Genomic DNA, 23,329 nt, shown 5'->3' with positions numbered 1-23,329 from the left:
CTCACAAGTTCCTCTTCAAGAATCCTACTGCAAATCCAGAGACCATTTCCCAGGGACCAAAAGGCATTAAGGCTACTGCTGCCAAAAATCCTACCCCTTTTGATTGAGATTCTAGAGCCTTGGACAGATGGGATAAGAAGGTATACACTTGCTACTTTGGCCATTAGGGCTTTAAATTGCCAGTTTCATATGTTAAAGTACCAGCAGCATATTATGGGACTACTTAAACAAAAAAATGATGTTGATTCCTGACTGTGCTGAACACAAAGAATTACAGGATTTAATGCATTCTGCAGAACAAGTTGGTAAACATACTTTGCAATGTGGTTTTGACTCTTTAGAAACATCTTGTAGGGCTGCTGTCACTGGGTATGTACTTAGAAGGCATGCTTGGCTTAAGGAACAAAACTTGCCAGATCATGTTAAAGCTAAATTACTGGATGCTCCCTTAAACCAAGACCGCCTGTTTGGCAACAAAGCAGAAGAGGCCCTCAAAAAGATGGAGAAAAAAGCTAAATCTATGCAAACTGTTAAAGATTTCCTACAAGTACAGCCTCTCAGATTTAGTAGGCATTGGCCTTCAAATAATTGTTTTTTTCCAGTCTCTTCCAGGCCTTCTCAGTCCAAACCCAGGAACAGCAGACCACCTAGGTTACAGTCTCAGGCTATGCACAGGCCTAAGCAGTGGGGGGCTCCCACTTCTAAAGCAGGGAGTAGTAAGCCACCCCCCCACGGAAAAATGGCACAATGACTTAACTTTAACCCTTCCAAGCCCTGCTCAACTGCTTGCCCCCTTAGGAGGAAAACTCGCCCTGCATGCAAAAAACTGGGAACTCGTTACCCAGGGCAAATTGATTTTGAATATAGTTTCCCAAGGATACAGATTCTACTTCCACACCCTACCAACCCAAACGGTTGACCAGACCTACCCCCAAATTAGTGGGCAGAGGCCCAACAGCAGGTTCTCTCTCTTCTAAGTATCATGGCTATTCAACCTGTCCCAGCAGAACAAAGGGGACAAGGTATTTATTCAAGACTTTTCCTGGTACCCAGAAAAGACAGCTCCTGGCATCCTATCCTGGACCTCTCTATTCTAAACACCTTCCTGGTAATCCAAAAATTCAAAATGCTAACACTTCAACAGCTTCTTCCTATGCTAGGCAAAGATGCCTCGTTGGCAACCTTAGACTTAAAGGAAGCTTACCTGCACATTCCAATAATGGAATCTTGCAGGAAATACCTATGCTTCAGGGCAGGCTCCATACACTATCAGTTCTCTGCACTTTCCTTTGGCTTATCTTCTGTGCCTAGGGTATTTACAAAGTGTCCAGCTCCAGCCATTGCATTTTGCAGGCAGAGAAATATTCAAATATACCCATACTTGGACGATTGTCTGATTCAGGTAGAAAGCCAAGACTTGCTATTAAAACATCTGGCATCTGTAAAGAAACTTCTAACCTCACTGGGGTACACCATAAACAAAAAGAAATCTCACCTAGTACCCTGATAACAGATTGTATTCCTGGGAGCAAGCTTGAACACAACTTCCCAGATGGCTTTCCTCACTCCAGAGAAACAAGTTTATTTGATAACCTACTTCAAACTACTGGCCACAAAGACCCAGCTATCTGCAAGGAACATTCTGCAAGCCGTGGGGTTCATGGCCTCTTGCGTTCTACTAATTCCATATGCAAGACTGCATGTGAGGAAACTACAATTGTATCTAAAAAGCCTATGGTGTCAACATTCTAAGGACCATGAATCAATGAGTCCTATCATTCCTTGTTTAAAGACAGAGTTCCATTGGTGGGCAGAGGCCTGCTACCACAACAGGGGGCTCCCTTTCACTCTACCCCTGCCGCCCAACCCCTAACAACAGATGCATCAGACTATACATGGGGGGCTCACTTGGCAGGGCAGTGCATTCAGGGCAAATGGAACCCGAGAGAGATGCACCTGCATATCAACCAAACATAAATGTTAGCTGTGCAGAATTCCCTGACAGCCTTCAAAGACCACATTCTTCCAGGACAATTATTGGTAAAGACAGACAACACCACAGTTATGTGGTACATAAACAAGCAGGGGGGAACCCACTCGTACCCTTTCTGCAGACTAGCCATGGCTCTGTGGAACACAGCTGTGAGCTACCAAGTGCACCTACAAGCTCAGTTCCTGCCAGGCAAGCTAAATTCACTGGCAGACGACCTAAGCAGAAATCTCATGGACCCACACGAATGGAAACTGGAACCAAAAATATTCAACCTCTTGAGGAACAAATGGGGGACTCCAGAGATAGACCTGTTTGCCTCCCCTCAGAACTACCAATTGGACAAATTCTGCACAAGGACTTCCCATAGTCAAGCTTGGAAAGTGGATGCTCTGTCCTTTACCTGGGAAAGCCTCTTGGTTTATGCCTTTCCCCCTCTGCCTCTCCTCTTGAAGGTTCTGCAAAAGATCAAACAGGACAGGCCAAGGACAATACTGATTGCACCAGACTGGCTATGCCAGCACTGGTACCTCCTCTTACTCAGTATGACACTGCTGGAACCATGGCACCTGCCTGAGACCCCTTCCATGCTGTCCCAGCAGGCAGGCCAGATTCTGCACCCTCAGCTTCAAACCCTGAACCTTGCAGCCTGGCTAATTCCTTGAGCTCTCCAATAGCATCCCTCAGTAAGCAAGTGCTAGATGTCATTCTGGAGGCAAGGAGACCTAGTACTAGAAAATCCTATGCTGAAAAGTGGAAAAGACACTGTTCCTGGAGCCATACTCAGGGGATGGGCACAACAGTGCCCAGCTTACCTCATATTCTTCAGTACTTAACAGAACTGCTCCACAAGGGCCTATCCTTCTCGTCAATTAAAGTTCATGCCTCTGCCATTTCATCACATTATAATACTGAGCCACCCTTCTTCTCTCACCCACAGCTAAAGCAATTCCTTAGAGGGGCCAAAAATGTAAGACTCACCAGGAGAGCCCCTACTCCAGCCTGGGACCTTAACTTTGTATTGGAAAAGCTCACTCTCCATCCATTTGAGCCAGCTGCAACTGCAGAGTTGAAATTCCTTTCTTGGAAAACAGCCTTCCTTCTAGCCATCACTTCAGCAAGAAGAGTGTCTGAATTACAGGCCCTCATGGCAGTGGAACCCTTCATTATCTTCCATGCAGACAGGGTTTCCCTCATGACCAATCCTTCCTTCATGCCCAAGGTGGTGTCTAGTGTGGCCCTAAATCAGTCCATTCATTTGCCTACTTTTTCCCTAATCCACAAAACGGAGAATGAATATTGCACTCTTTGGATGTGCACATTCAACTTAGATTTTATTTGGACAGGACTAAGCCTCTCAGAAAATCTGAACAGCTGCTAGTTGGCTTTGTTGCGGGGACAGAGGGGAAGGCAATTTTAAAGCAAACCATTTCTAAATGGATAGCCCATTGCATTCATTTCTGCTACAAGCACCATAGAAAACCTACCCTACAGGAGATAAGATCACATTCCACCAGGACTGCATCTACCTCTACAGCCTTTCTCAGAGGAGTCCCTACCAGGGACATCCTAGAAGCTGCTACCTGGAGCTCCATACATACCTTCACTAAGCATTACCACATGCCTATTTTTTCTAAATCCAGAGCTGGTTTTGCCACTGCAGTCTTGCAGGGCTTAATAGCTGGTCCTAATGGTCCCTAACTTCCTCCTCCCTTCCTTAGCTTTGGGAATCAATCCAAATGTGATGACTGCAACAGTGAAACACAAAGAACATAGTACAGTTGTGTGCACTTACCATAAATGTAGATGTTCGAACATATTCACTGTTGCAGTCCTGGTTACCCTCCCTGCAGCCCCCTGACTTCTCTTGGCTCTACCTTTCCTTCTTGTTTGGTGTATTTAACCTTTGTGGTATATTTGCTTTTTGATGGAGGTGTACCATAACATACAATTGCTTCCCTTTGTGGGGGCACCTGGCATCTGGGGCAAGAAAAACTGATGTAATGGCGTCAGCTGCATGTTTTATACCCCTAATGACTTGACGTTATGGAAGAAGAGACAGCATCTGGCGCAGGAATTCAAAACTCTGGTATTCAGGCCGGCTGAGGGCTACCTGCAGGCAGATAACCCAAATGTGATGACTGCAACAGTAAATACACTCGAACATCTACATTTATGGTAAGTGTACACAACTGTACTTTTGCCCTTTTCTTTACTGTAGTGCGATATCGGAGTTGGTGTATTTAATGTGCAGGGGGTGTGGGGACGTAGACCCCCACCTGCAGGGTGCAGGGAGGCTTGCCGCCTGCAAAAATGTAAACGCAAACATGTAAAGTATTTTTACACTATTGTCATTTAAAAAAAAACTAAATAACATATTGTTTTAGTGCAGCAATACAGTATGTTGCAGGCTACATTTGTAATTAATGTCAGAGGTTTAGAACATGTTCAAATGTCGAGCAACGCTTTAGTCATTTTCGGCATTTTGTCAATATGGCATTGCAAAATTCAACCTAATGAATCACTGAAAGTCACAAGTTTTTGAATCACTTAAGCATTTTGATAGTCAACCCTGTAGTTCATCTGTCTCATTTTCAGTTGAGAGGTTTGGTAGACCATGTGCTCACTATGCCCCTTCTTATTTTTATTATTACTTAAAAGCATATCAGGCAGGATAGAGAAATCACAAGAAATGCGTGTGGGAATATGAGTGTAGTAAAAGTAGAATTACATTTTTGTAATTGTTTATCTTATTCTTATAACTAACCTAGAAAACGAGGGGTCTAAATTATAACCTCGAACGATTAAAAGAGTGAAAGGGAGGGGGAGTGTCCATATTCATCAAGGACACCCACATCTCCAGGTTGGTAGCAACACATGAAGCATCAGAGACCATACAGGTGCAACTAACCATAGGCAAAACTGCTATACAACTGGTAGCATGTTACAGACCACCCTCCCTATCTCAGGAACCCCACTCAGCCTTCCTGAAGACATTGGACGATATGAATGTATCACAAAATACCATCATACTGGGAGACTTCAACTACCCAAACATAGATTGGGTACATTATTCTAGTCCTAACACCCTAGCCCAAAGGTTCCTGGAATTCATAAATTCAAATGCACTGGAACAACTAGTCACCTCTCCCACTAGGGGAGATACTATACTAGACCTGATCATCACAAACATGGGGACAAAATGCTCGACACTGGAGGTATACCCCTCACTAGTGAGATCTGACCACAAACTAATCACCCTGGATATACATATCCCACCTCCACCCCCAGCACAAAAGACCACAGTGAAAAACTTCTCAAAAGCAGACTTCACTCTTCTTAAGACTGAGATGGTATCCTTTAAGCCCACTGGGCTAGTGGATACCACATCCCACAATGCCAAATCCTTCACAAATGCTTTCTATGGACATCTCCAAGAATGCATGGATCATGCAATCCCAAATAAATCCAAGTCCCTCTCCACCAAAGGCAAGCGTCCTGTCTGGTGGACCTCAGCCATTAACAAATTGTATAACAAAAGAAGGAAGCTACTGCACGTCAGAGCAAAATCCCATAAAGGGAAGACATCTCTGATCAACATTAGCGGAAAACTACGTTCTCTCATAAAAACATCCAAGGTCAACTTTGAGAGAAAAATCGCTAAGGACACTAAAGATAACCACAAAGCCTTCTTCAGCTATGTTAGAAACCTGGGTGGAAACCCTCAGATATGCTCAGAGTTAGTTCAAAACAACAAAAAATACACTGAACCCACAGATATTGCCAACATTCTGGCTGACAGGTGCAGTGCAAATTTCTCCCCTCCCTCACCCCCAAAAGAAGAAATACTTATCCCAGCTGAATGTAATCTCCCTGTCATTTCAGATGTCCAAGTGAGAACCGCCCTCAACAAAGCTAAAAACACAGCATCAGTGGGACCTGATGGTATCCCAGGTTGCGTGCTACGTGAACTCCAAGAGGAGCTAAACCCGCACATAAAAATGCTATTTAACCTTAGCCTTACTACAGGATATGTACCTGAACACTGGCGTACAGCAACAGTGCTCCCACTTCACAAAGGGGGTAACCTCTACAGACCCTGGGAACTACCGCCCCATAAGCTTAACCAGCCTGGTCTGCAAAGCTATGGAAAGAATCAGTATGGAACTCATAAACAGAGACATAGGGGACCTACAGACACTTGACCCCACCCAGTTCGGCTTTGTAAAGGGCAGATCCTGCCTTTTGAACCTGGTTGACTTTTTCAAAACAGTCACTAGAGCCGTTGATGAGGGCAAAGCAGTCCATACAGCCTACCTGGACTTGGCTAAGGCCTTCGACACAATACCCCACTCAGGCATCATAGATAAGCTCAACAGCTTAAAGTAAACCCTTATGTCACTAGATGGGTTGCAAACTGGCTAAAGGACAGAACCCATAAAGTTAAAATCACTGGAGCAATGTCAGACTCAAAGCCAGTCACAAGTGGTGTCCCACAGGGATCTGTCCTGGGACCCCTCTTGTTCGGCATTTATTTCTCAGATGTTAAAGCAAACATGGGAGGGTTGTGGCTGACAAAGTTCGCAGATGACTGCAAACTAGGCGCCATAGTCGATACACCAGCGGACACATACATCCTACAAAAAAGCCTCACAGAAACGGACAACTGGTGCCGGAGTCACGGCCTTAAACTAAATGCCAAAAAATGTATAGTCATCCTTTGGGAAAAACAAAGTACCCACAAATTATCACATAGACAGCAACCCACTGAGTACGGAAAAAGTAATCAGAGACCTAGGGACCCAAGTCAACAGCGACCTCTCGTTTGACACCCACGTTGCCAAAGTGGTTAGAAAAACATTCTACCTTGCACATCTCATCATGAAGGGATTCACATCCAGATCCAAGGATGTCATTGTACCCCTATACTCCTCCCTCATCAGACCCATGATTGAGTACAATGCCCCATTTGGTATGTACCTCACCCTGCATTTGCAACAGCTGGAGAGACCACAAAAGTACCTCACCAAGAGGATCAAGGGTCTCCAACATATGTCTTATTCTACCAGACTAAAGAAACTTCAGCTCTATTCAGTAGCATACCGCCTGCTCAGAGGTGATCTCTGCCTGATGTACAAGGCCATGTCCAATCAGGACCTGATGGACATGCTCCACCTCAAAAAATCCAAATCCATCAGGACCATGAGAGCTAAAGACTTAAACTTTGGCACAAGTATGAATAGGACATGCTGGAGGGATAGATTCATAACCCAGAGGCTTCCCATGCTTTGGAACAAGATCCCAGTTCATATTAGGCAGAGCCCCTCACTGACTCTCTTCAAGAGAAATCTTGATGAGTAGATGGGAGATCGTAAGTTTACCCCAGGGGTCATATCTGTGTCACTGCTAGACAGGGGCACAGTAAACTAATTCTATTATATAAGGGGACCTTCATTGTGTCACTACTAGACAGAGGCACAGTATTCTAAATTTATTCTGTACATCTTTGTACCATTTCATGGGGTGGCAAAAGCCACATCACTATGGCTAGGCTTACAAATGCCCCAGGGCAGATAGCCTAGTACTAAACTATGAAACTATGAATGCTCTTTAATCAACCCCTGAAAATCGAAAGCACTAAATCCCGAACACACGGAACAGCAATTATTTTTTCCTCAAGGGAAAAAAATCGCTGCTGCACACAAAAAAAAATCCAAGCACAAAATAAAGTGGGGGGCTTCGCCCCCCACACCCACCTATTTAAATATATCCACTCTGAGATTGCACGACAGTGGAGGAAATGGCAAAGTCCTGAAAATATCCCAGTGATTTTTTTCCCTGGGAAAAAATCGCTGTTCCGTGTGTTCGGGATTTAGTGCTCTTTTAATCATTTGATGTTATAATATAGACCTAAAAACGTGTGCCCAGTACTGAAGTTATAGTAAACTGGTTTTCAGTGTAGAAAACGAGTGCCCAGTGTTGAAGTTATAGTAAACAAATTCTCAGCATAGAAAACGAGTGCCCATTACTGAAGTTATAGTAAACTGATTCTCAGCATAGAAAACAAGTGCCCATTACTGAAGTTATAGTAAACTGATTCGCAGCGTACAAAACGAGTGCCCAGTACTGAAGTTGTAGTAAACTAATTCTTAGCATAGAAAACGAGTGCCCATTACTGAAGTTATAGTAAACTGATTCTCAGCATAGAAAATGAGTGCCCAGTACTGAAGTTATAGTAAACTGATTCGCAGAGTACAAAACGAGTGCCCAGTGCTGAAGTTATAGTAAACTGATTCTCAGCATAGAAAACGACTGCCCATTACTGAAGTTATAGTAAACTGATTTGCAGCGTACAAAACGAGTGCCCATTACTGAAGTTATAGTAAACTGATTCTCAGCATAGAAAACGAGTGCTCAGTACTGAAGTTATAGTAAACTGATTCTCAGCGTAGAAAACGAGTGCCCAGTACTGAAGTTGTAGTAAACTGATTCGCAGTGTAAGTACTGAAGTTGTAGTAAACTGATTCTCAGAAAACGAGTGCCCAGTAAGTTATAGTAAACTGATCTGCAGCGTACAAAACGAGTGCCCAGTGCTGAAGTTATAGTAAACTGATTCTCAGCATAGAAAACGAGTGCCCATTACTGAAGTTGTAGTAAACTGATTCTCAGCGTAGAAAACGAGTGCCCATTACTGAAGTTATAGTAAACTGATTCTCAGCATAGAAAACGAGTGCCCAGTACTGAAGTTATAGTAAACTGATTTGCAGCGTACAAAACGAGTGTCCAGTACTGAAGTTGTAGAAAACGAGTGCCCATTACTGAAGTTATAGTAAACTGATTTGCAGAGTACAAAATGAGTGCCCATTACTGAAGTTATAGTAAACTGATTTGCAGCGTACAAAACGAGTGCCCATTACTGAAGTTATAGTAAACTGATTCTCAGCATAGAAAACGAGTGCCCATTACTGAAGTTATAGTAAACTGATTCTCAGCATAGAAAACGAGTGCCCATTACTGAAGTTATAGTAAACTGATTTGCAGCGTACAAAACGAGTGCCCATTACTGAAGTTATAGTAAACTGATTTGCAGCGTACAAAACGAGTGCCCATTACTGAAGTTATAGTAAACTGATTCGCAGCGTACAAAATGAGTGCCCATTACTGAAGTTATAGTAAACTGATTTGCAGCGTACAAAACGAGTGCCCATTACTGAAGTTATAGTAAACTGATTCTCAGCATAGAAAACGAGTGCCCAGTACTGAAGTTATAGTAAACTAATTCTCATCGCTGCTTGGTTTTAAACCTAACCTTATAAAAACTAAAACATTACAAGTGGAAAAAATCAACAGAAAACCTGTAAAATAGGTGACACTGTTCCACTTGTGAAAAGCAGTCATTTTAGAGTCTGCATTTCTGCCATTTATGGCAAAACAATTAAAATTAATCTGTAACATTGGAATAAACTTTTCTGTTCACACTTGGAATCAAATTTTCTCAGTTTGTCAGAACAAGGACATTCACTGTAATATTTTTACTAAAAAAATAATTTGTGTAGTCTGGCAAAAATCCCGTGCAGTGAAAGCAAGATAAATGTCATTTTTATTCCATTACAGTGTGTCATCTTCTGTTTTGCTTTATTGGTTTGTCAGCCACTGATTTATGCTTTTGGCCTTCTCTGTCTTTTATTTGTAAAATGTGAAACATGTTTTTCAGAGGAATTCAGAATACCACATATCTATAAAACGTTAAGATAAAATGAGATGTATTCTTTATGAAAAGCTGAGATGGACTGTATGAACAAAACATTTTATTTATTTGAAATTAATGAAACTGGATAGCACATGGTGCTCCAGTTTAATTCTCAGCTGCAATTCCTCCTGCGCAGGGTCTGCAATGTCATTCCTACATGTCTGTCACTTTTTGGTGGGTGCTGTGGTCTCCTACCACATCCCAAAATGAGCCATAAATCTATTACAAATTCTCCAGATTGTCTGTAGCTGAGTCTACTCTGTCTTTTCTGCACCTTTATGGGTTTTGGTAGGTACTGTGGTTTCCCTCCGTATAACAGGATGTGTCATAGATGAACTAGCAGTCCTCCAAAGTGTATACGGGTGACTACCATGTCCTTTGTGTCTTTCAAGGTTTTTGATTGGTGTTGTGCTGTGGCTTCCAGCCCTACTCTAGAATGTGCCATAGATGAATTGATAGTCCTCCAACACTGCCTGTACGTGTGTGTGTATTTGTGTTTCTATGTGTATGATGTTCTTCGTGTTTCACTGTTGCAATCATCACACTTGGGTTATCTGCCTGCAGGTAGCCCTCAGTCGGCCCGAATACCAATGCTTCGGTTGCTATCGCTTCAGGACTGATGTCAGGTCGTCAGGGGTATAAAAACAGGCAACCAACGCCATTACATCAGTCTTTCTTGCCGAGGAGCCCGAAGCAGAAGCTGTTCGCACGAGTGCCAGTCGGTCGCTACTTGAGTTTTCGTTTCTGAAATTGAATCATCCTGAAGTCTTCTAAAGCTAAGTACCCCATTGGGGATCCTTTTTTCCTGCTCTAACCGATGTCAGAAAAAGTTAACAATTGTCTCGCCTGTGGAAAGCAAATACCACACCGAGATTTCCATTCTTACTGTGTCACCTCTTTAGGCCCAGACCACCATGTACTTAGCTGTCAGTTTTGCACTTTGTTCAGTACCTGAACTATTCGTCGTCGGGCCCTTATTGTAGCTAAATACTTTAGTTCTCGATCTCCATATTCTGAAATGGCTTTGGTAAGCCATCCGACTACCGATCTTCTGAAAAAACGTAAGGATAAATACAGGGACAGACTGCACAGGTCCAAAACTGCCGATGGCACTTCCGTTAAGCTAGTCACCAGTTCGCCAGTACTCATTGAGGTGCTTTCGCAGCCCTGATGTTTGCTTCAATGGATTCGCAGGCTGCTACCGAGACCCGTTCGGAGTCTGGTATGCCACGAGACTCTTCTTTGACTATGGAACCTGCTAATGTCTCTACCTTGGATGGGTCCGGAGCCGCTGTGCAGGCACTGGCTTCTGAGGAAGTTCTTCGCATTACCGATAGTCAACACAAACTGACTTTTTTCGCGTCTTCAGTTCTCTCTAAAACTACCGAGTTTCTAAGGCCAAGAGTACGAGCTACGCCTAAAAAAAGACGATCCAAACTCAAGCGCCTGCTTCCTTGCCACAATCTCAAATGCTTAAAATGGCAGAAGACCTGATCAGCGTGATTAGGGGAAGCCAGCCTTTCCCTGCTAAAAGAAAAAGAGAACTGTCCCCAGCAGTTTTGACTGACCAAGAGTCCGATGACTCTGAGGTTTCAGAATATGAAGACATGCCTTTATCTGCCTATGAGGGTTCAGATGCAGAGGAATCCATTCCTTCTGCTTCCCCTCCAGAGGATTTTTCTTTTGGTGAAACCCTACGTACTTTGAGAGAACATTTCCACTGGGAATGCCAGGATAATCCTCAGTCAAAAAAAAGACTCATGGAATTTTTAGACTCACCACAGCACAGACCCTTAGCTATCCCTCCTGTTCTGGATGTTGTGGATGATGTCTTCATGGAATCCAGTCGAACTCCTGATACTTTACCCCCTTCTCCAAGGAAACCAGACAGGGACTACAGAGTCCCTGACTCTCACAAATTTATTTTCAAAAGTCCTGCTGCTGACCCAGAGGTCATCTCCCAAGGGCCTAAAGGAATAAAAGCAACTACAGCTAAGAATCCCACCCCTTCGGACAGGGATTCCAGAGCTTTAGACAGATGGGATAAGAAAGTATACACCTCTGCAACTCTCACCATTAGAGCATTGAATTGTCAGTGCCACATGCTGAAATATCAGCAACTTACTATGGAACGTATTAAGCAAAAATTATCTACCTTTCCTCACTGTGCAGACAATAAAGAATTACAGGAGCTTATGCATTCTGTAAGCCAAGTCAGCAAACGTACCCTGCAATGTGGGTTTGACGCACTAGAAGCATCTTGCAGGGCAGCAGTCACAGGTTCTGTACTAAGAGGGGATGCTTGGCTTAAGGAGCAGACCTTGCCAGACCATGTCAAATCAAAATTACTGGACGCTTCTTTGAACAAGAACAATCTGTTTGGCCTAAAGCAGAAGAAGTTTTTTTAAAAAAATGGAAGAAAATGCTAAATCTATGCAGACAGTCAAAGATTTTTTGCAAGTGAAGCCTCTAAGATTCAGTAGGCATTGCCTCTCAAAACATTGGTCCTTTTCAGCCCCCTCAAGGCCATCTCGAAACAGACCCCCCCAGATTACAGGCTCAGGGTATGCAGTGATCTAAGCAATGGAGTACCTCCACTTCTAAAACAGGGAGTGCTAAGCCACCCCCTTATGGAAAGAATTTACAATGACTTCTCAACTCCTCTCCTCACCTCTGCCCAATTGTCTATGCCCCTAGGAGGAAAACTTGCCCACCATGCTAAAACCTGGACCTCCATCACCAACGATTGATGGGTCCTCAACGTAGTATCCCAGGGGTACAAATTTTATTTCCACACGCTGCCAACCCCAGAAGGGTTCCCAGACCTTCCACCAAACCAGTGGGCAGAGGCACAAAACCAAGTTCAATCCCTGCTCTCCATAAGGGCAATTCAGCCTGTTCCTGCAGAACAGATAGGCCAAGGTTTTTATTCCAGACTTTTTCCTGGTACCCAGAAAAGAGGGCATCTGGTGCCCAATCTTAGATTTATCCATTCTAAACACATTCCTGGTAGTACCAAAATTCAAAATGCTCATCCTACAGCAGCTTCTCCCTATGCTGTCCAAAGATGGCTGGTTAGCCACCCTAGACCTAAAGGAAGCCTATCTGCACATTCCTATCAGGGACTCATGCAGAAAATATCTACGTTTCAGGGCAGTATGTATGCATTATGAGTTCTCTGCACTTCCCTTTGGCTTATCGACTGCTCCCAGAGTCTTCACAAAATGCCTGGCTTCAGCCATTGCCTATTGCAGACAGAGCCAGATTCAAATTTACCCTTACTTGGACGATGGGCTGATTCAGGCAAACAGTCAGGAAAAGCTGTTGCAGCATCTGACATTTGAAAAAGACCTTCTAACCTCCCTGGAGTACACTAGCAATGAAGAGAAATCCAAACTAGTCCCCAGTCAAAAAATTGTATTCCTGGGAGCAAGCTTGGGCATAGCATCCCAGATGGCATTCCTTACTCCAGAAAAACAAGCCTATCTGACAGGCTACTTCACTCAACTGGCCACCAGAACCCAGCTTTCCGCAGGGAAAATCCTGCAGGCTTTAGAGTTCATGGCCTCCTGCATTCTACTAATTCCATATGCCAGACTGCATATGAGGAAACTTCAATGGTACTTAAAAAGTCTTTGGTACCAACATTCTCAGGACCTGGAAACTATACCTTGTCTTAAGACAGAATTTCTTTGGTGGACAGCAGCATGCAACCACAACAAGGGACTTCCTTTTACACAACCCCACACCGCCCAGACCCTAACCACAGATGCATCAGACTATGCCTGGGGTGCACATCTGGATGGCCGGTGCATTCATGGACACTGGAGCCCAAACCAAATTCACCTGCCCATCAACCAAAAAGAGATGCTAGCTGTTCAGCACACTCTGACAGCTTTCAGATCCATACTGTCACCAGGGCCCCTTCCGATAAAAACAGACAACACCACAGTGATGAGGTGCATCAACAAGCAGGGGGGAACCCACTCTGCAGGCTAACCATGACCCTAGGGAACACAGCCATGGCTATGCCTATTCACCTGCAAGCTCAATTCTTGCCAGGCAAACAAAACTCTCTGACAGACGGCTTAAGCAGAAATCTCCTAGACCACACGAGTGGCAATTAGACCTCAACACTTTCAGCCTTCTAACCCAGAAATGGGGTACCCAGAAGGTGGACCTATTTGCCTCACCCTACAATCATCAGCTCAGCAAATTCTGCACCAGGCTACCTCACAGCAAGGCCTGGAAAGTGGATGTCCTATCCTTCCAGTGGGTAAACCTCTCAATCTATGCATTTCCCCCTCTGCCTCTTCTTACAAGAGTACTACTCAAGATAAGGCAGGAAAGACCAAGGGCAATCCTGATTGCCCCAGACTGGCCACACCAACATTGGTACCCACTTCTGCGCAGTCTGTCACTTTTGTCACCATGGCACCTACCCCAGATCCCAACCCTCAACACTCACAGGAGGGACAGATCTTGCATCCGCAACTGCAAACCCTGACCCTTGCAGCCTAGCTCATTCCTTGAATTCTCCTCCACTGGCCAGCCTAAGCAAGGAGGTGCTGGATGTCATTCGTGAAGCCAGAAGACCCGGTACTAGGAAATCCTGTGCTGATAAGTGGAAAAGCTATTGTTCCTGGATTCTCTCTAAAGGAGCGGATACAGCACAGCCCTCCTTACCTCTCATCCTGGACTACCTAGCAGACCTACTCCACAGAGGCCTATCCTTCTCTTCCATTAAGATCCATGCCTCTGCCATCTCTGCTCATTACAGCACTGAGCCCCCTCTCTTCTCTCACCCTCTCATCAAAAAGTTCCTGAGAGGGGCTAACAACTTAAGGCCACCAAGAAGAGCCCCCACCCCTGCTTGGGACCTTAACTTTGTGCTGCAAAAGCTCACGCTACCCCCCCCCCCCCTTTGAGCCTGCATCATTAGCAGCGTTGAAATTCCTCTCTTGGAAAACAGCCTTGCTTCTGGCCATCACCTCAGGTAGAAGAGTGTCTGAGCTACAAGCACTTATCGCTGTGGAACCCTTCATTATTTTTCATGCTGACAGGGTCTCCCTCAGGACTAACCCGACTTTTATGCCCAAAGTGGTATCCAGTGTGGCTCTCAACCAATCTATCCATTTGCCATCTTTTTTTCCTAATCCTCAAAATAAAGGGGAAAGGATCCTGCACTCTTTTTAGACATGCACAGACAGCTCAGATTCTACCCTGATAGGATTAAGCCCTTCAGGAAATCTGACCATTTACTAGTCAGCTTTGCACCAGGCGCAGAAGGCAAGGCCATATCAGAACAAACCATCTCCAAATGGATAGCACATTGTATCCATTTCTGTTACAAACACCATGAGAAACCACCCCCTCAGGGGGTCAGAACGCATTCCACTAGGGCAACTTCAACCTCTACAGCCTTTCTCAGAGGAGACCCTATCAGGGACATTCTGGAAGCTGCTACCTGTAGTTCTGTTCACACCTTCACCAAGCATTACCACCTGCCTATCTTTTCTATATCCAGGGTGGGTTTTGCAACAGCAGTCCTGCAGGGCATACTAGTCAGCCCCATTCTTCAGCTTTGGGAATCAACCCAAGTATGATGACTGCAACAGTGAAACATGAGGAACATAGTACAGTTGTGTACACTTATCATAAGTGTAGATGTTCGAGTGTATTCACTGTTGCATTCCTGGTTTCCCACCCTCCAGCCCCCTTGTCTCTCTCTCTCTCTCTCTCTTACTCACCCTTACAGGGCTGTTGGTATTTACTTTTTGCTGGTGGTGTTTTTTCCACCATAACTTAGCTCCCTGTTTGGGGGCTCCTGACATTTGGGGCAAGAAAAACTGATGTAATGGGGTCGGCTGCCTGTTTATATATCCCTGATGACCTGATGTCAGTCCTGAAGCGACAGTAACAAACACAGAAATAATAAGCCTTTGGTATTCGGGCCGACTGAGGGCTACCTGCAAGCAGATAACTCAAGTGTGATGACTGCAACAGTGAATACACTCGAACTTCTACATTTATGGTAAGTGTACACAACTGTACTTTTTTGCACACAGTTCCGAAATGGGCTGGTATTACATCTGGGATATCTTTTCCTGCCTTGTACCTTGTGAGTGTCAGGATGGACACAAGCTTTCCTATAACATTAAAATTGGTAAAGTGAGTAATTGTAGACTGAAATTAATAACATTAATTCAGTAAACTCTGAGCTGTTCCATCATGGCATAGTATACATTTAGAAATATTAATTAAAGCTTGATGAACCCCCATATCACAGGTCTTATTCGGCTATTTGTAGTCCTGTAAATCTGGAAACAAATATTATTTGTTACAAAAAAATGTGGAAATGTGAAAAAAAACAAGAATATATGGAATGAATCGATGGATTTGATGTACAAAATTAAATTTACACACAGCATTAGAATTTTGGTGATTGGAGTAACATCTTACTACAAAAAATTAAGCTATGTTATAAGGGATTTTCTGTGTGCTACTTTTGTTTTATTTTATTTATTTATTAATCGGTTAAGTCTACTGGGAATGTGCACTTTTCAAGGGCTGTCTGGTCAAGTGACTTTCTCAGAGCCAGTCAGATGACAAGTGGAGGTGGAAGGAATCGAGCCCTATACCCTGGACCACAGTGAGCAGTTTAATTACAGCCCAAAGCCTCAATCCTCTGTGCTGTCAGTCCAATTTTCTGTCAAGTGAAAGTTCATAAATTGAACTTGGATCCCCTATGACACCTCAAACAACAACCTGCTCATGCCAAGGAAACAAAACTCAAAATACAAATGCTTATAATTTCACAAGTGCGAAATCTCCAACTGCAAGGCCAACCCCCCCTGAAATTTTATATCTGTGTAAGCATGTGTGTGTGTGTGTGTGCGTGTGTGTGTGTGTGTGTGTGTGAGTGTGTGTTTGTACATGTGTTTATGTGTGTATGTGTGTATGTGTGTGTGTGTGTGTGTGTGTGTGTGTGTGTGTGTGTGTGTGTGTGTGTGCACACTCCTGTCAGAGTTTAACTTTTCTAACATTGAGTGCCTCTTGTCATTCCTGCTGTCATGTCATAGCTCTGACTTAAGCTGCTCCTGAATTTTCTGAGTTTTCACTAATCTGTCACTGAATGGGGGGTATTAATAAATTAACTCTGACAAATTATGATTTGGTGCTGTCATACTTGAACTTTAGCATAATTTGTTGTACTTTTATTAAAATATTTGAGTAATTTCTTAGTACAATGAAATCAACAATAAACTTAACAACTTTTGTGTCTTTCCAGGCACCAGAAAGCTTTGACGATGTCGCTATTCAGTTTTCGGATGAGGAGTGGAAGATGCTGAGTGAGCAGGACCGAGCGCTACACCGAGAAGTGATGGTGCAGAACTTTGAGAACATGGTGTCACTAGGTAAGGACCATGATTTTTGTAATGCCATCCTACTTTATGGGATACCTTGGAGGTCTTCCCTTCATTGTAAAGCTGGAAAATTCTGCTTTGTGAAGTGAAAGAATAACCTGCTTAGGAGTTTGCAGCGCTTTCTATGTAGGGAAAACTGAAAGACGTTTAAAAAGGCGTATTTACGAACATTTTTATGACATAAGTAGGAGCAGTGATAAAAATGCCCTATATAAACACCTACAGAATTGTGCTCAAGCAAACTTTTCATTTTTTGTACTTGAAGTTGTTCACAAAGATGCTAGAGGGGGTTCGTGGGAAACCAGTCTTGAATACCGCGTGTTGTAATGGCAGGTTTTCTTGAATGCTGGAAGATACCCTGGTCTTAATGAGTGTATTTCCGTGGCACCATTACTGAAGTTAAGAGCAACCAAATTGTAAAAACTAGATGATGTAATATGAGCCACTAGAGGGTAGCATTGCATTAGTTTTTTATGCTGTAGGAGTAGTTTTTTTTATGCTGAATGAAATGTTTTTAAACATCTTTTATGTCATGTTTAAACATTTTAATATAATTATTTATTATAATACTTTTTAATATTTATATATATTTGATACATTTTTATGTACTAAAGGTCGTTGGTAGTAAATGAATGTTTGAAAACGGTGCTTTTGTTACTACTTTTTTATACATTTTATTACATTGGTAATTGATGTCAAGCTTTTATTGGTTGAATTTCAAATTCTTTGGGCTATTTAAGGACTTGTTGGTTGTTGAATGGGGTTATCTGATGAAGTCTTGGTAGACGAAAATGTATTGGGAATTGTAAGTGTTAATATGTGTGTTTGGAATAAAGGATTACTGTACCGTGGTTCGTGGACTTCGTTTTCCAAACAGTACTTTTTCCAGGTTATTAGTTGTTGGTTGGAGTTGTTTTTTCCTCTTACACTTGCTGCTTAGGTGTTTATATTGTATTTGTTTTGTTCTTTTTTACAAACCAATTTCTTCTCAACTCTTTTGGACTTACCTTTTGCTTCTGTGTGTTTAGTCCTTTTTAAGCAGATGACCTAGGCTAGAAGCTATTGTCTAGTTAACTCTGTTGTCGAAATTCAAGCATTTTGGAGGTAGTAGTAATGGAGAAAAACTCATCAGTGGGATGTTACTCATTCATTCTTTGTTAGATGGCACACTTGCAACACTAAACCATGCTGTGAGCCAGTCCTTTTGCTAAATGAAGTGAGATGTTCCACATTTTCTTTCTTCTTTTAGGTGTTTTCTCCCCATTGGCTATTGACCATTGGCTTTCCAGTTGGAACCATTGTCCAAGCAGTGATCAGGGTTGACTTGCTTGCTGTAGCCTCTTATTACACTGGCAGCCGTCTTGGAAGTGCAGAGATCCTAGAATGCTTGACCATAAGCAAATGTGTTGTCCAGTGCATGTATATATTTCCCAGTGGCAGGGCAAACCTGTTTGTTGGATGCCTGTTATTGGTCCATGTGTAGTGTTTACTGGCATGTCCAGCATGTGCTGTGTCCCTCACTTTGAGGAAGACTGAGTTGTTGTACTGCTCCTAGGACTGGAGAGCTGGCATTGACTATTCACTACTATCATGAGGCCAGCTTCTCCAGTGCATGGGCCAGTAATCAAACCCAGGTTAATAGGGGTGCTGTCAAGGCTTTATCTCTCTGCGCAAAGGACTTGGCATCATGTCAGCATATCTATGATATTAAAGTTAGATTTTTTTTTGTGGTTTTCTTTTCATCTTTTTAGTCAGCGGGAGTATACAGGCGCACTTTGCAATCTCAGGACACTAAATCTGAAGTCACAAAATCTGACATACAGTAATCAAACATATAGTACTAAAACTTGTACACCTGCTGCACAGCAAGTCATGAACTACAACAGATTGTAGCCAAATTTGTGGTCTTATGTACTGCAGCTGCGTGCAAGAATGGAAAAGTATTCACCTCTTGGTCTAGCAAACACAGATGATAATTTTTATGCAGGTAAAATGACCAATGTGTACAACACCATCACAGATCACTGATAGCATTGCCGCTCTGCGTATGGTGAGTCCTGTTTTTCATGGCTCCACCTTTGGTTGTAACACACGTCACACTTCAGTAATTGCATTACGATGTTGCTGATGATGGGTCCTGTGTACCATGCTTATCATGAGTCCCACTCTGGGTGTAACATGCATAGTGTCTCACTAATGGCATTCAAGTACTGCTAGGGATGTGTTCTGCTTAGCATGTACCCGTTGTGGGTGTAATGCCAGTTATGCTCACTAATGGCACTGCCCATGGCTCTAACATTGATCCTTCATAGAACATTGTAATGCCCTTACATGTCACTGACATAGTATCATCAAAGGTGGGTTCTGCTTAACATGGATCCCACTATATGCTTAGAACCAGTACATGTCACTGAGGATTTAATATTATGAATGGCGAGGCCTTCTTGGCACAGTTGTGTTTAACACCATTATAAATCACTGGTGTAATGTAGGATAACCAATGGTGTATCCTGCTTAACATGGATTGCACTATGTGTGTGTAGTGCCATTATGTGTCATTGCTTCTTGTTTTGCTTATAGCCATACATACTGCATGAGGCTTGAATTCCTGTAACACAAGCCTTTCCATGGTCTCTGTTTTTCTTCCAGTATATTGTCACTTGACTGTCTCTTCATATCTGTTACGTTTGGAAGACATCCTTACTTTGTTTCCTTTTTTTTAACTTTTATTTGAATTGCATTTTATCATACACAAATCAGTTTCCTTAGTTACATTTGTTAGGTGAGTTCAGTTAGCTTTTCTTGTTCTACCTTCATCCACGGTTTTTGACATAGTCAGTTTTGTTTCTGAACAAAGGTGGCCCCAGTTTCATTAATTGTAATACAACACACTATTCTCATGTTTATGAATCAAGCAACTCGCTGAATTCACATTTTTTGTCTCTATTTTCATGTCTGTAACATAAGTATCTATAGTATGGATTTCATCATGTTCCCTTCAAGTTCTTTTTAAGCTCACAAAAATTTGTGAACTTCTGTTAAATGCCGTTAATATTTTTTCAGTAGCAATGTATAGAAAGTAACAACCTATGCCTTTTCACAGTTTTCATATAATTCACCGTAAGTATGGAGTGCATCACATTTGTGAATCCAAACCTTCCTGTTTTCTGCTAAGTTCCCTTCCAGTGGTTGCATATGAGACATTTTCTACTGAGAATTATGACATTTTACCTTCATACAGATATACTTTCAAGAGTTCGTATATCTTTTCACTTCTGAAGATGTATTTCTTAAGTCCTATTAACATTTGTTTCACATTTGACTGCAGAGAGTGAATGGTGAGTAAATAGGACTGAGAAAGTGAGTATGTTGCCTAACCTCATGAGAAGCATATTCAAACTGAACCTTCTAGAAGAAAAGTATAAAGTATACCATGTGACATGCAGCTTCCTATAACTACTGGCTTAGCAGCATTTAAAGAGATGTAAACCATGATGAAATGAATAGTTTTGTCACCTTACAGCAACAAGTTTTCTGATTTAGTTCTCAGCCGGGGTGCTTTTACTGCTGAATCTGCATGCCCTTCTCTGCGTTGTACTCTGGTTTCCTCTGTCAGTTATTCATAAGTGTGTGTGTGTGTGTGTGTGTGTGTGTGTGTGTGTGTGTGTGTGTGTGTGTGTGTGTGTGTGTGTGTGTGTGTGTGTGTGTGTGTGTGTGTGTGCTTGTCCGTGTGTGTACGTATGCATGCATATGTGTGTCTGATACAGAAGAAAGGCCGTTCAATCTTCTCTAGTTCTCTGTTTAACTAGTAAACCCTGTGGGTGGCAGTGGTTGTTAAGAATTTGATGTTGTTCAGTGATACTGAATGTATAGACCTGTGTTATGCAGACAGTAATTTTATTTCATATAATGTAACATTAAAAAATAATGGGAATGTTGTAGAACAAGGGGAAAAAAGGGAGACCGAGAGGAGCTGGTGGGGGGCACTGAGTGCAACAGTCTTCAGGGATGTAACATGGAGTCTTATTAGGAATATTCTCTTCATAAACTATCTTTGCTAAGGGGTAAGAATTGATGCTTCTTCACTTCCAAAACTAAAGCTTCTACTGAGCAGGAGAAAGCCATATTGACCTATAGAAATGGTGACCCTTTAGTAGCCATCTGTCTGTAGCATTTAATATGGCAGTCACCACAGATGAGACCGGCATCTTTGTCAGCCTTTTTCATCTTACCTACATCTGCTCGGTCTGTCTGGCTATATGCATCTCAGCATTCATTTACTTGGGATGGGTATTCACCATTTCCATCTAGTAATTTGTGTTTAGTTATGGGTCATTATTGTTTGCAAGAGCCACTTCTTTCTCACTATCCACAATGAGCTCTGTTAGGAGAAGACCTGTCTATATTAAGGCGGGCATTAAATGGAGATGGACCTCCCCAAACCGACTGACACACCATTTCCATCTCTTCTTGAAACTAGGCTTTTTCAGTATTTTCATAAAATTTGTGCTCCCAGGAGATGACTACATCAGTCTGACATCTATAGCTTTCAGGGGTTAGCCCCTGGGAGCAGAAATGAACACCATGTACAACATTTCAAGGCAAATGTTCTCCAGTGATGTGAAGAGGTAACTATGCAGGGTCCTTGAGTATCTTTTTCTTCTGACCTTCCAGTAATTAAGGCCCTTCAGTCACTGGTATGTATTCCATTATTGTTTGAGCAATGTTTATACAGTTACCTACATGTCAAGTAAAATCAAACAGGCTGACTCCAAGCATAGCCAAGCAGAGCAACAGGAAAAACTGCACAGTTCCAAATAGGCAGCAAAGGCACAAGTATTCCAAAATCCAAACACTGAAAGTTGGAAACAGTATGGAAAATAAACATTTAATATAAAAAAATAAAAACAGATGAGAGCTTTCGCATATAGTTTATTCAGATCTTTAGGAAAAGACTCATCTGTTTTTTTTATTTTTTATATTAAAAGTTTATTTTCCATACCGTTTCCAGTTTTCTGTGTTTGGATTTTGGATTACTTGTGCCTTTGCTTCCTATTTGGAATTATGCAGTTTTTCCTGCTGCTCTGCTTGCCTGTGTTTGGAGTCAGTCTGTTTGATTTTTCTTGGCGCTTGTTTTGCTTGCTAGCTCCATTTATTCCCTGTGGAGTTCTTCTTGGAAGTTACCTACAAATTGTTTCAATTACCACAAAGTGTTTTCAGTAGAGGGACACTTCCCTGTGGCTCAACTACATAAACTTGATCAGCTTATTCATTATATAGTGGTGAGAGGGGACATTCCAGACTTTTACTTTTACTGTACTGCCCACTAGTTCCTGCTCAGGAAGCCCTATTGGTCCATTCATTCCCCTAGCAGCAAATGTCAGCTGGTAGTGAGTGGATCAGCTAGCTGGTTCCTCAGAGTGGCCTTCCCCTGTGTTGTCTCTGGACACTCAGTGGCTGCCTTTTTGGGGGAAAGATGTATACACACACACACACACACACACAGACACACACACACAGACACACACACACACACACACACACACACACACACACACACACACACACACACACACACACACACACACACACACACACCTCCTATTACCTGACCTAGCAGGAAAGTCCTTTCTTGACGCAGTGTGAGCCAACATAGCCACTCAGGCAGATGTTGCAACTAACTATCATTAGGTGTCGCTAATGTTATGGGCCTAGAAGTCTTCCTGCCCTCACTGATGAGCAAACTGGCATTGTCACTCAAGGTTATCCTCCTCTGCTCAGTCACTTGGACATCCATGCTCAAGACTGAACACAGGTCATATAGGCTGTAGTCATGGCTTCTTCTCTCTGTGTTAAGGAGTCAGGGTGAGGGAACAGATTGTTACAGAATATTCCATTTGTATTTCAAGAATGAGGCGTAGGATCAGATTAGTGAGTGGACTTTGAATGTAACTGAGTAAGAAAATGTCTGCCTGGCTGTCAGGAGAATGTTTCTAACTAGTTCCACTGATATCAAGAAAATTCTAGTAGTTTCAGTGTTGTCCAAACTTCCCAGAGATTTATAAAGGTGTAACAAACCCTTCTTTCCATAAAGGCTCATCCAGGTTGAAGAATGGATTATGAGTTATGGGATAAAACAACAATGTCCATGGCCATATTTCA

At 42.6% G+C, this 23,329-nt stretch overlaps 1 protein-coding gene across 1 annotated transcript in view; it reads left to right on the top strand.

Moving 5' to 3' along the window:
* The window catches only part of LOC122798684 (zinc finger protein 808-like), a 334,416-nt gene that overhangs the window by 130,245 nt on the left and 180,842 nt on the right, over positions 1-23,329 (top strand). The window contains exon 2 of the mRNA XM_044067777.1: positions 17,032-17,158. Within this exon, the coding sequence (XP_043923712.1) occupies positions 17,032-17,158 (127 nt within the window). The remainder of the gene's footprint in view (positions 1-17,031; positions 17,159-23,329) is intronic.

The sequence above is a fragment of the Protopterus annectens genome, chromosome 3.part1 (assembly GCF_019279795.1).
Source record: "Protopterus annectens isolate FY-2018-M chromosome 3.part1, PAN1.0, whole genome shotgun sequence".
Classification (NCBI taxonomy): Eukaryota; Metazoa; Chordata; order Ceratodontiformes; family Protopteridae; genus Protopterus; species Protopterus annectens.
This window is presented reverse-complemented; position numbering and strand designations above follow the sequence as displayed.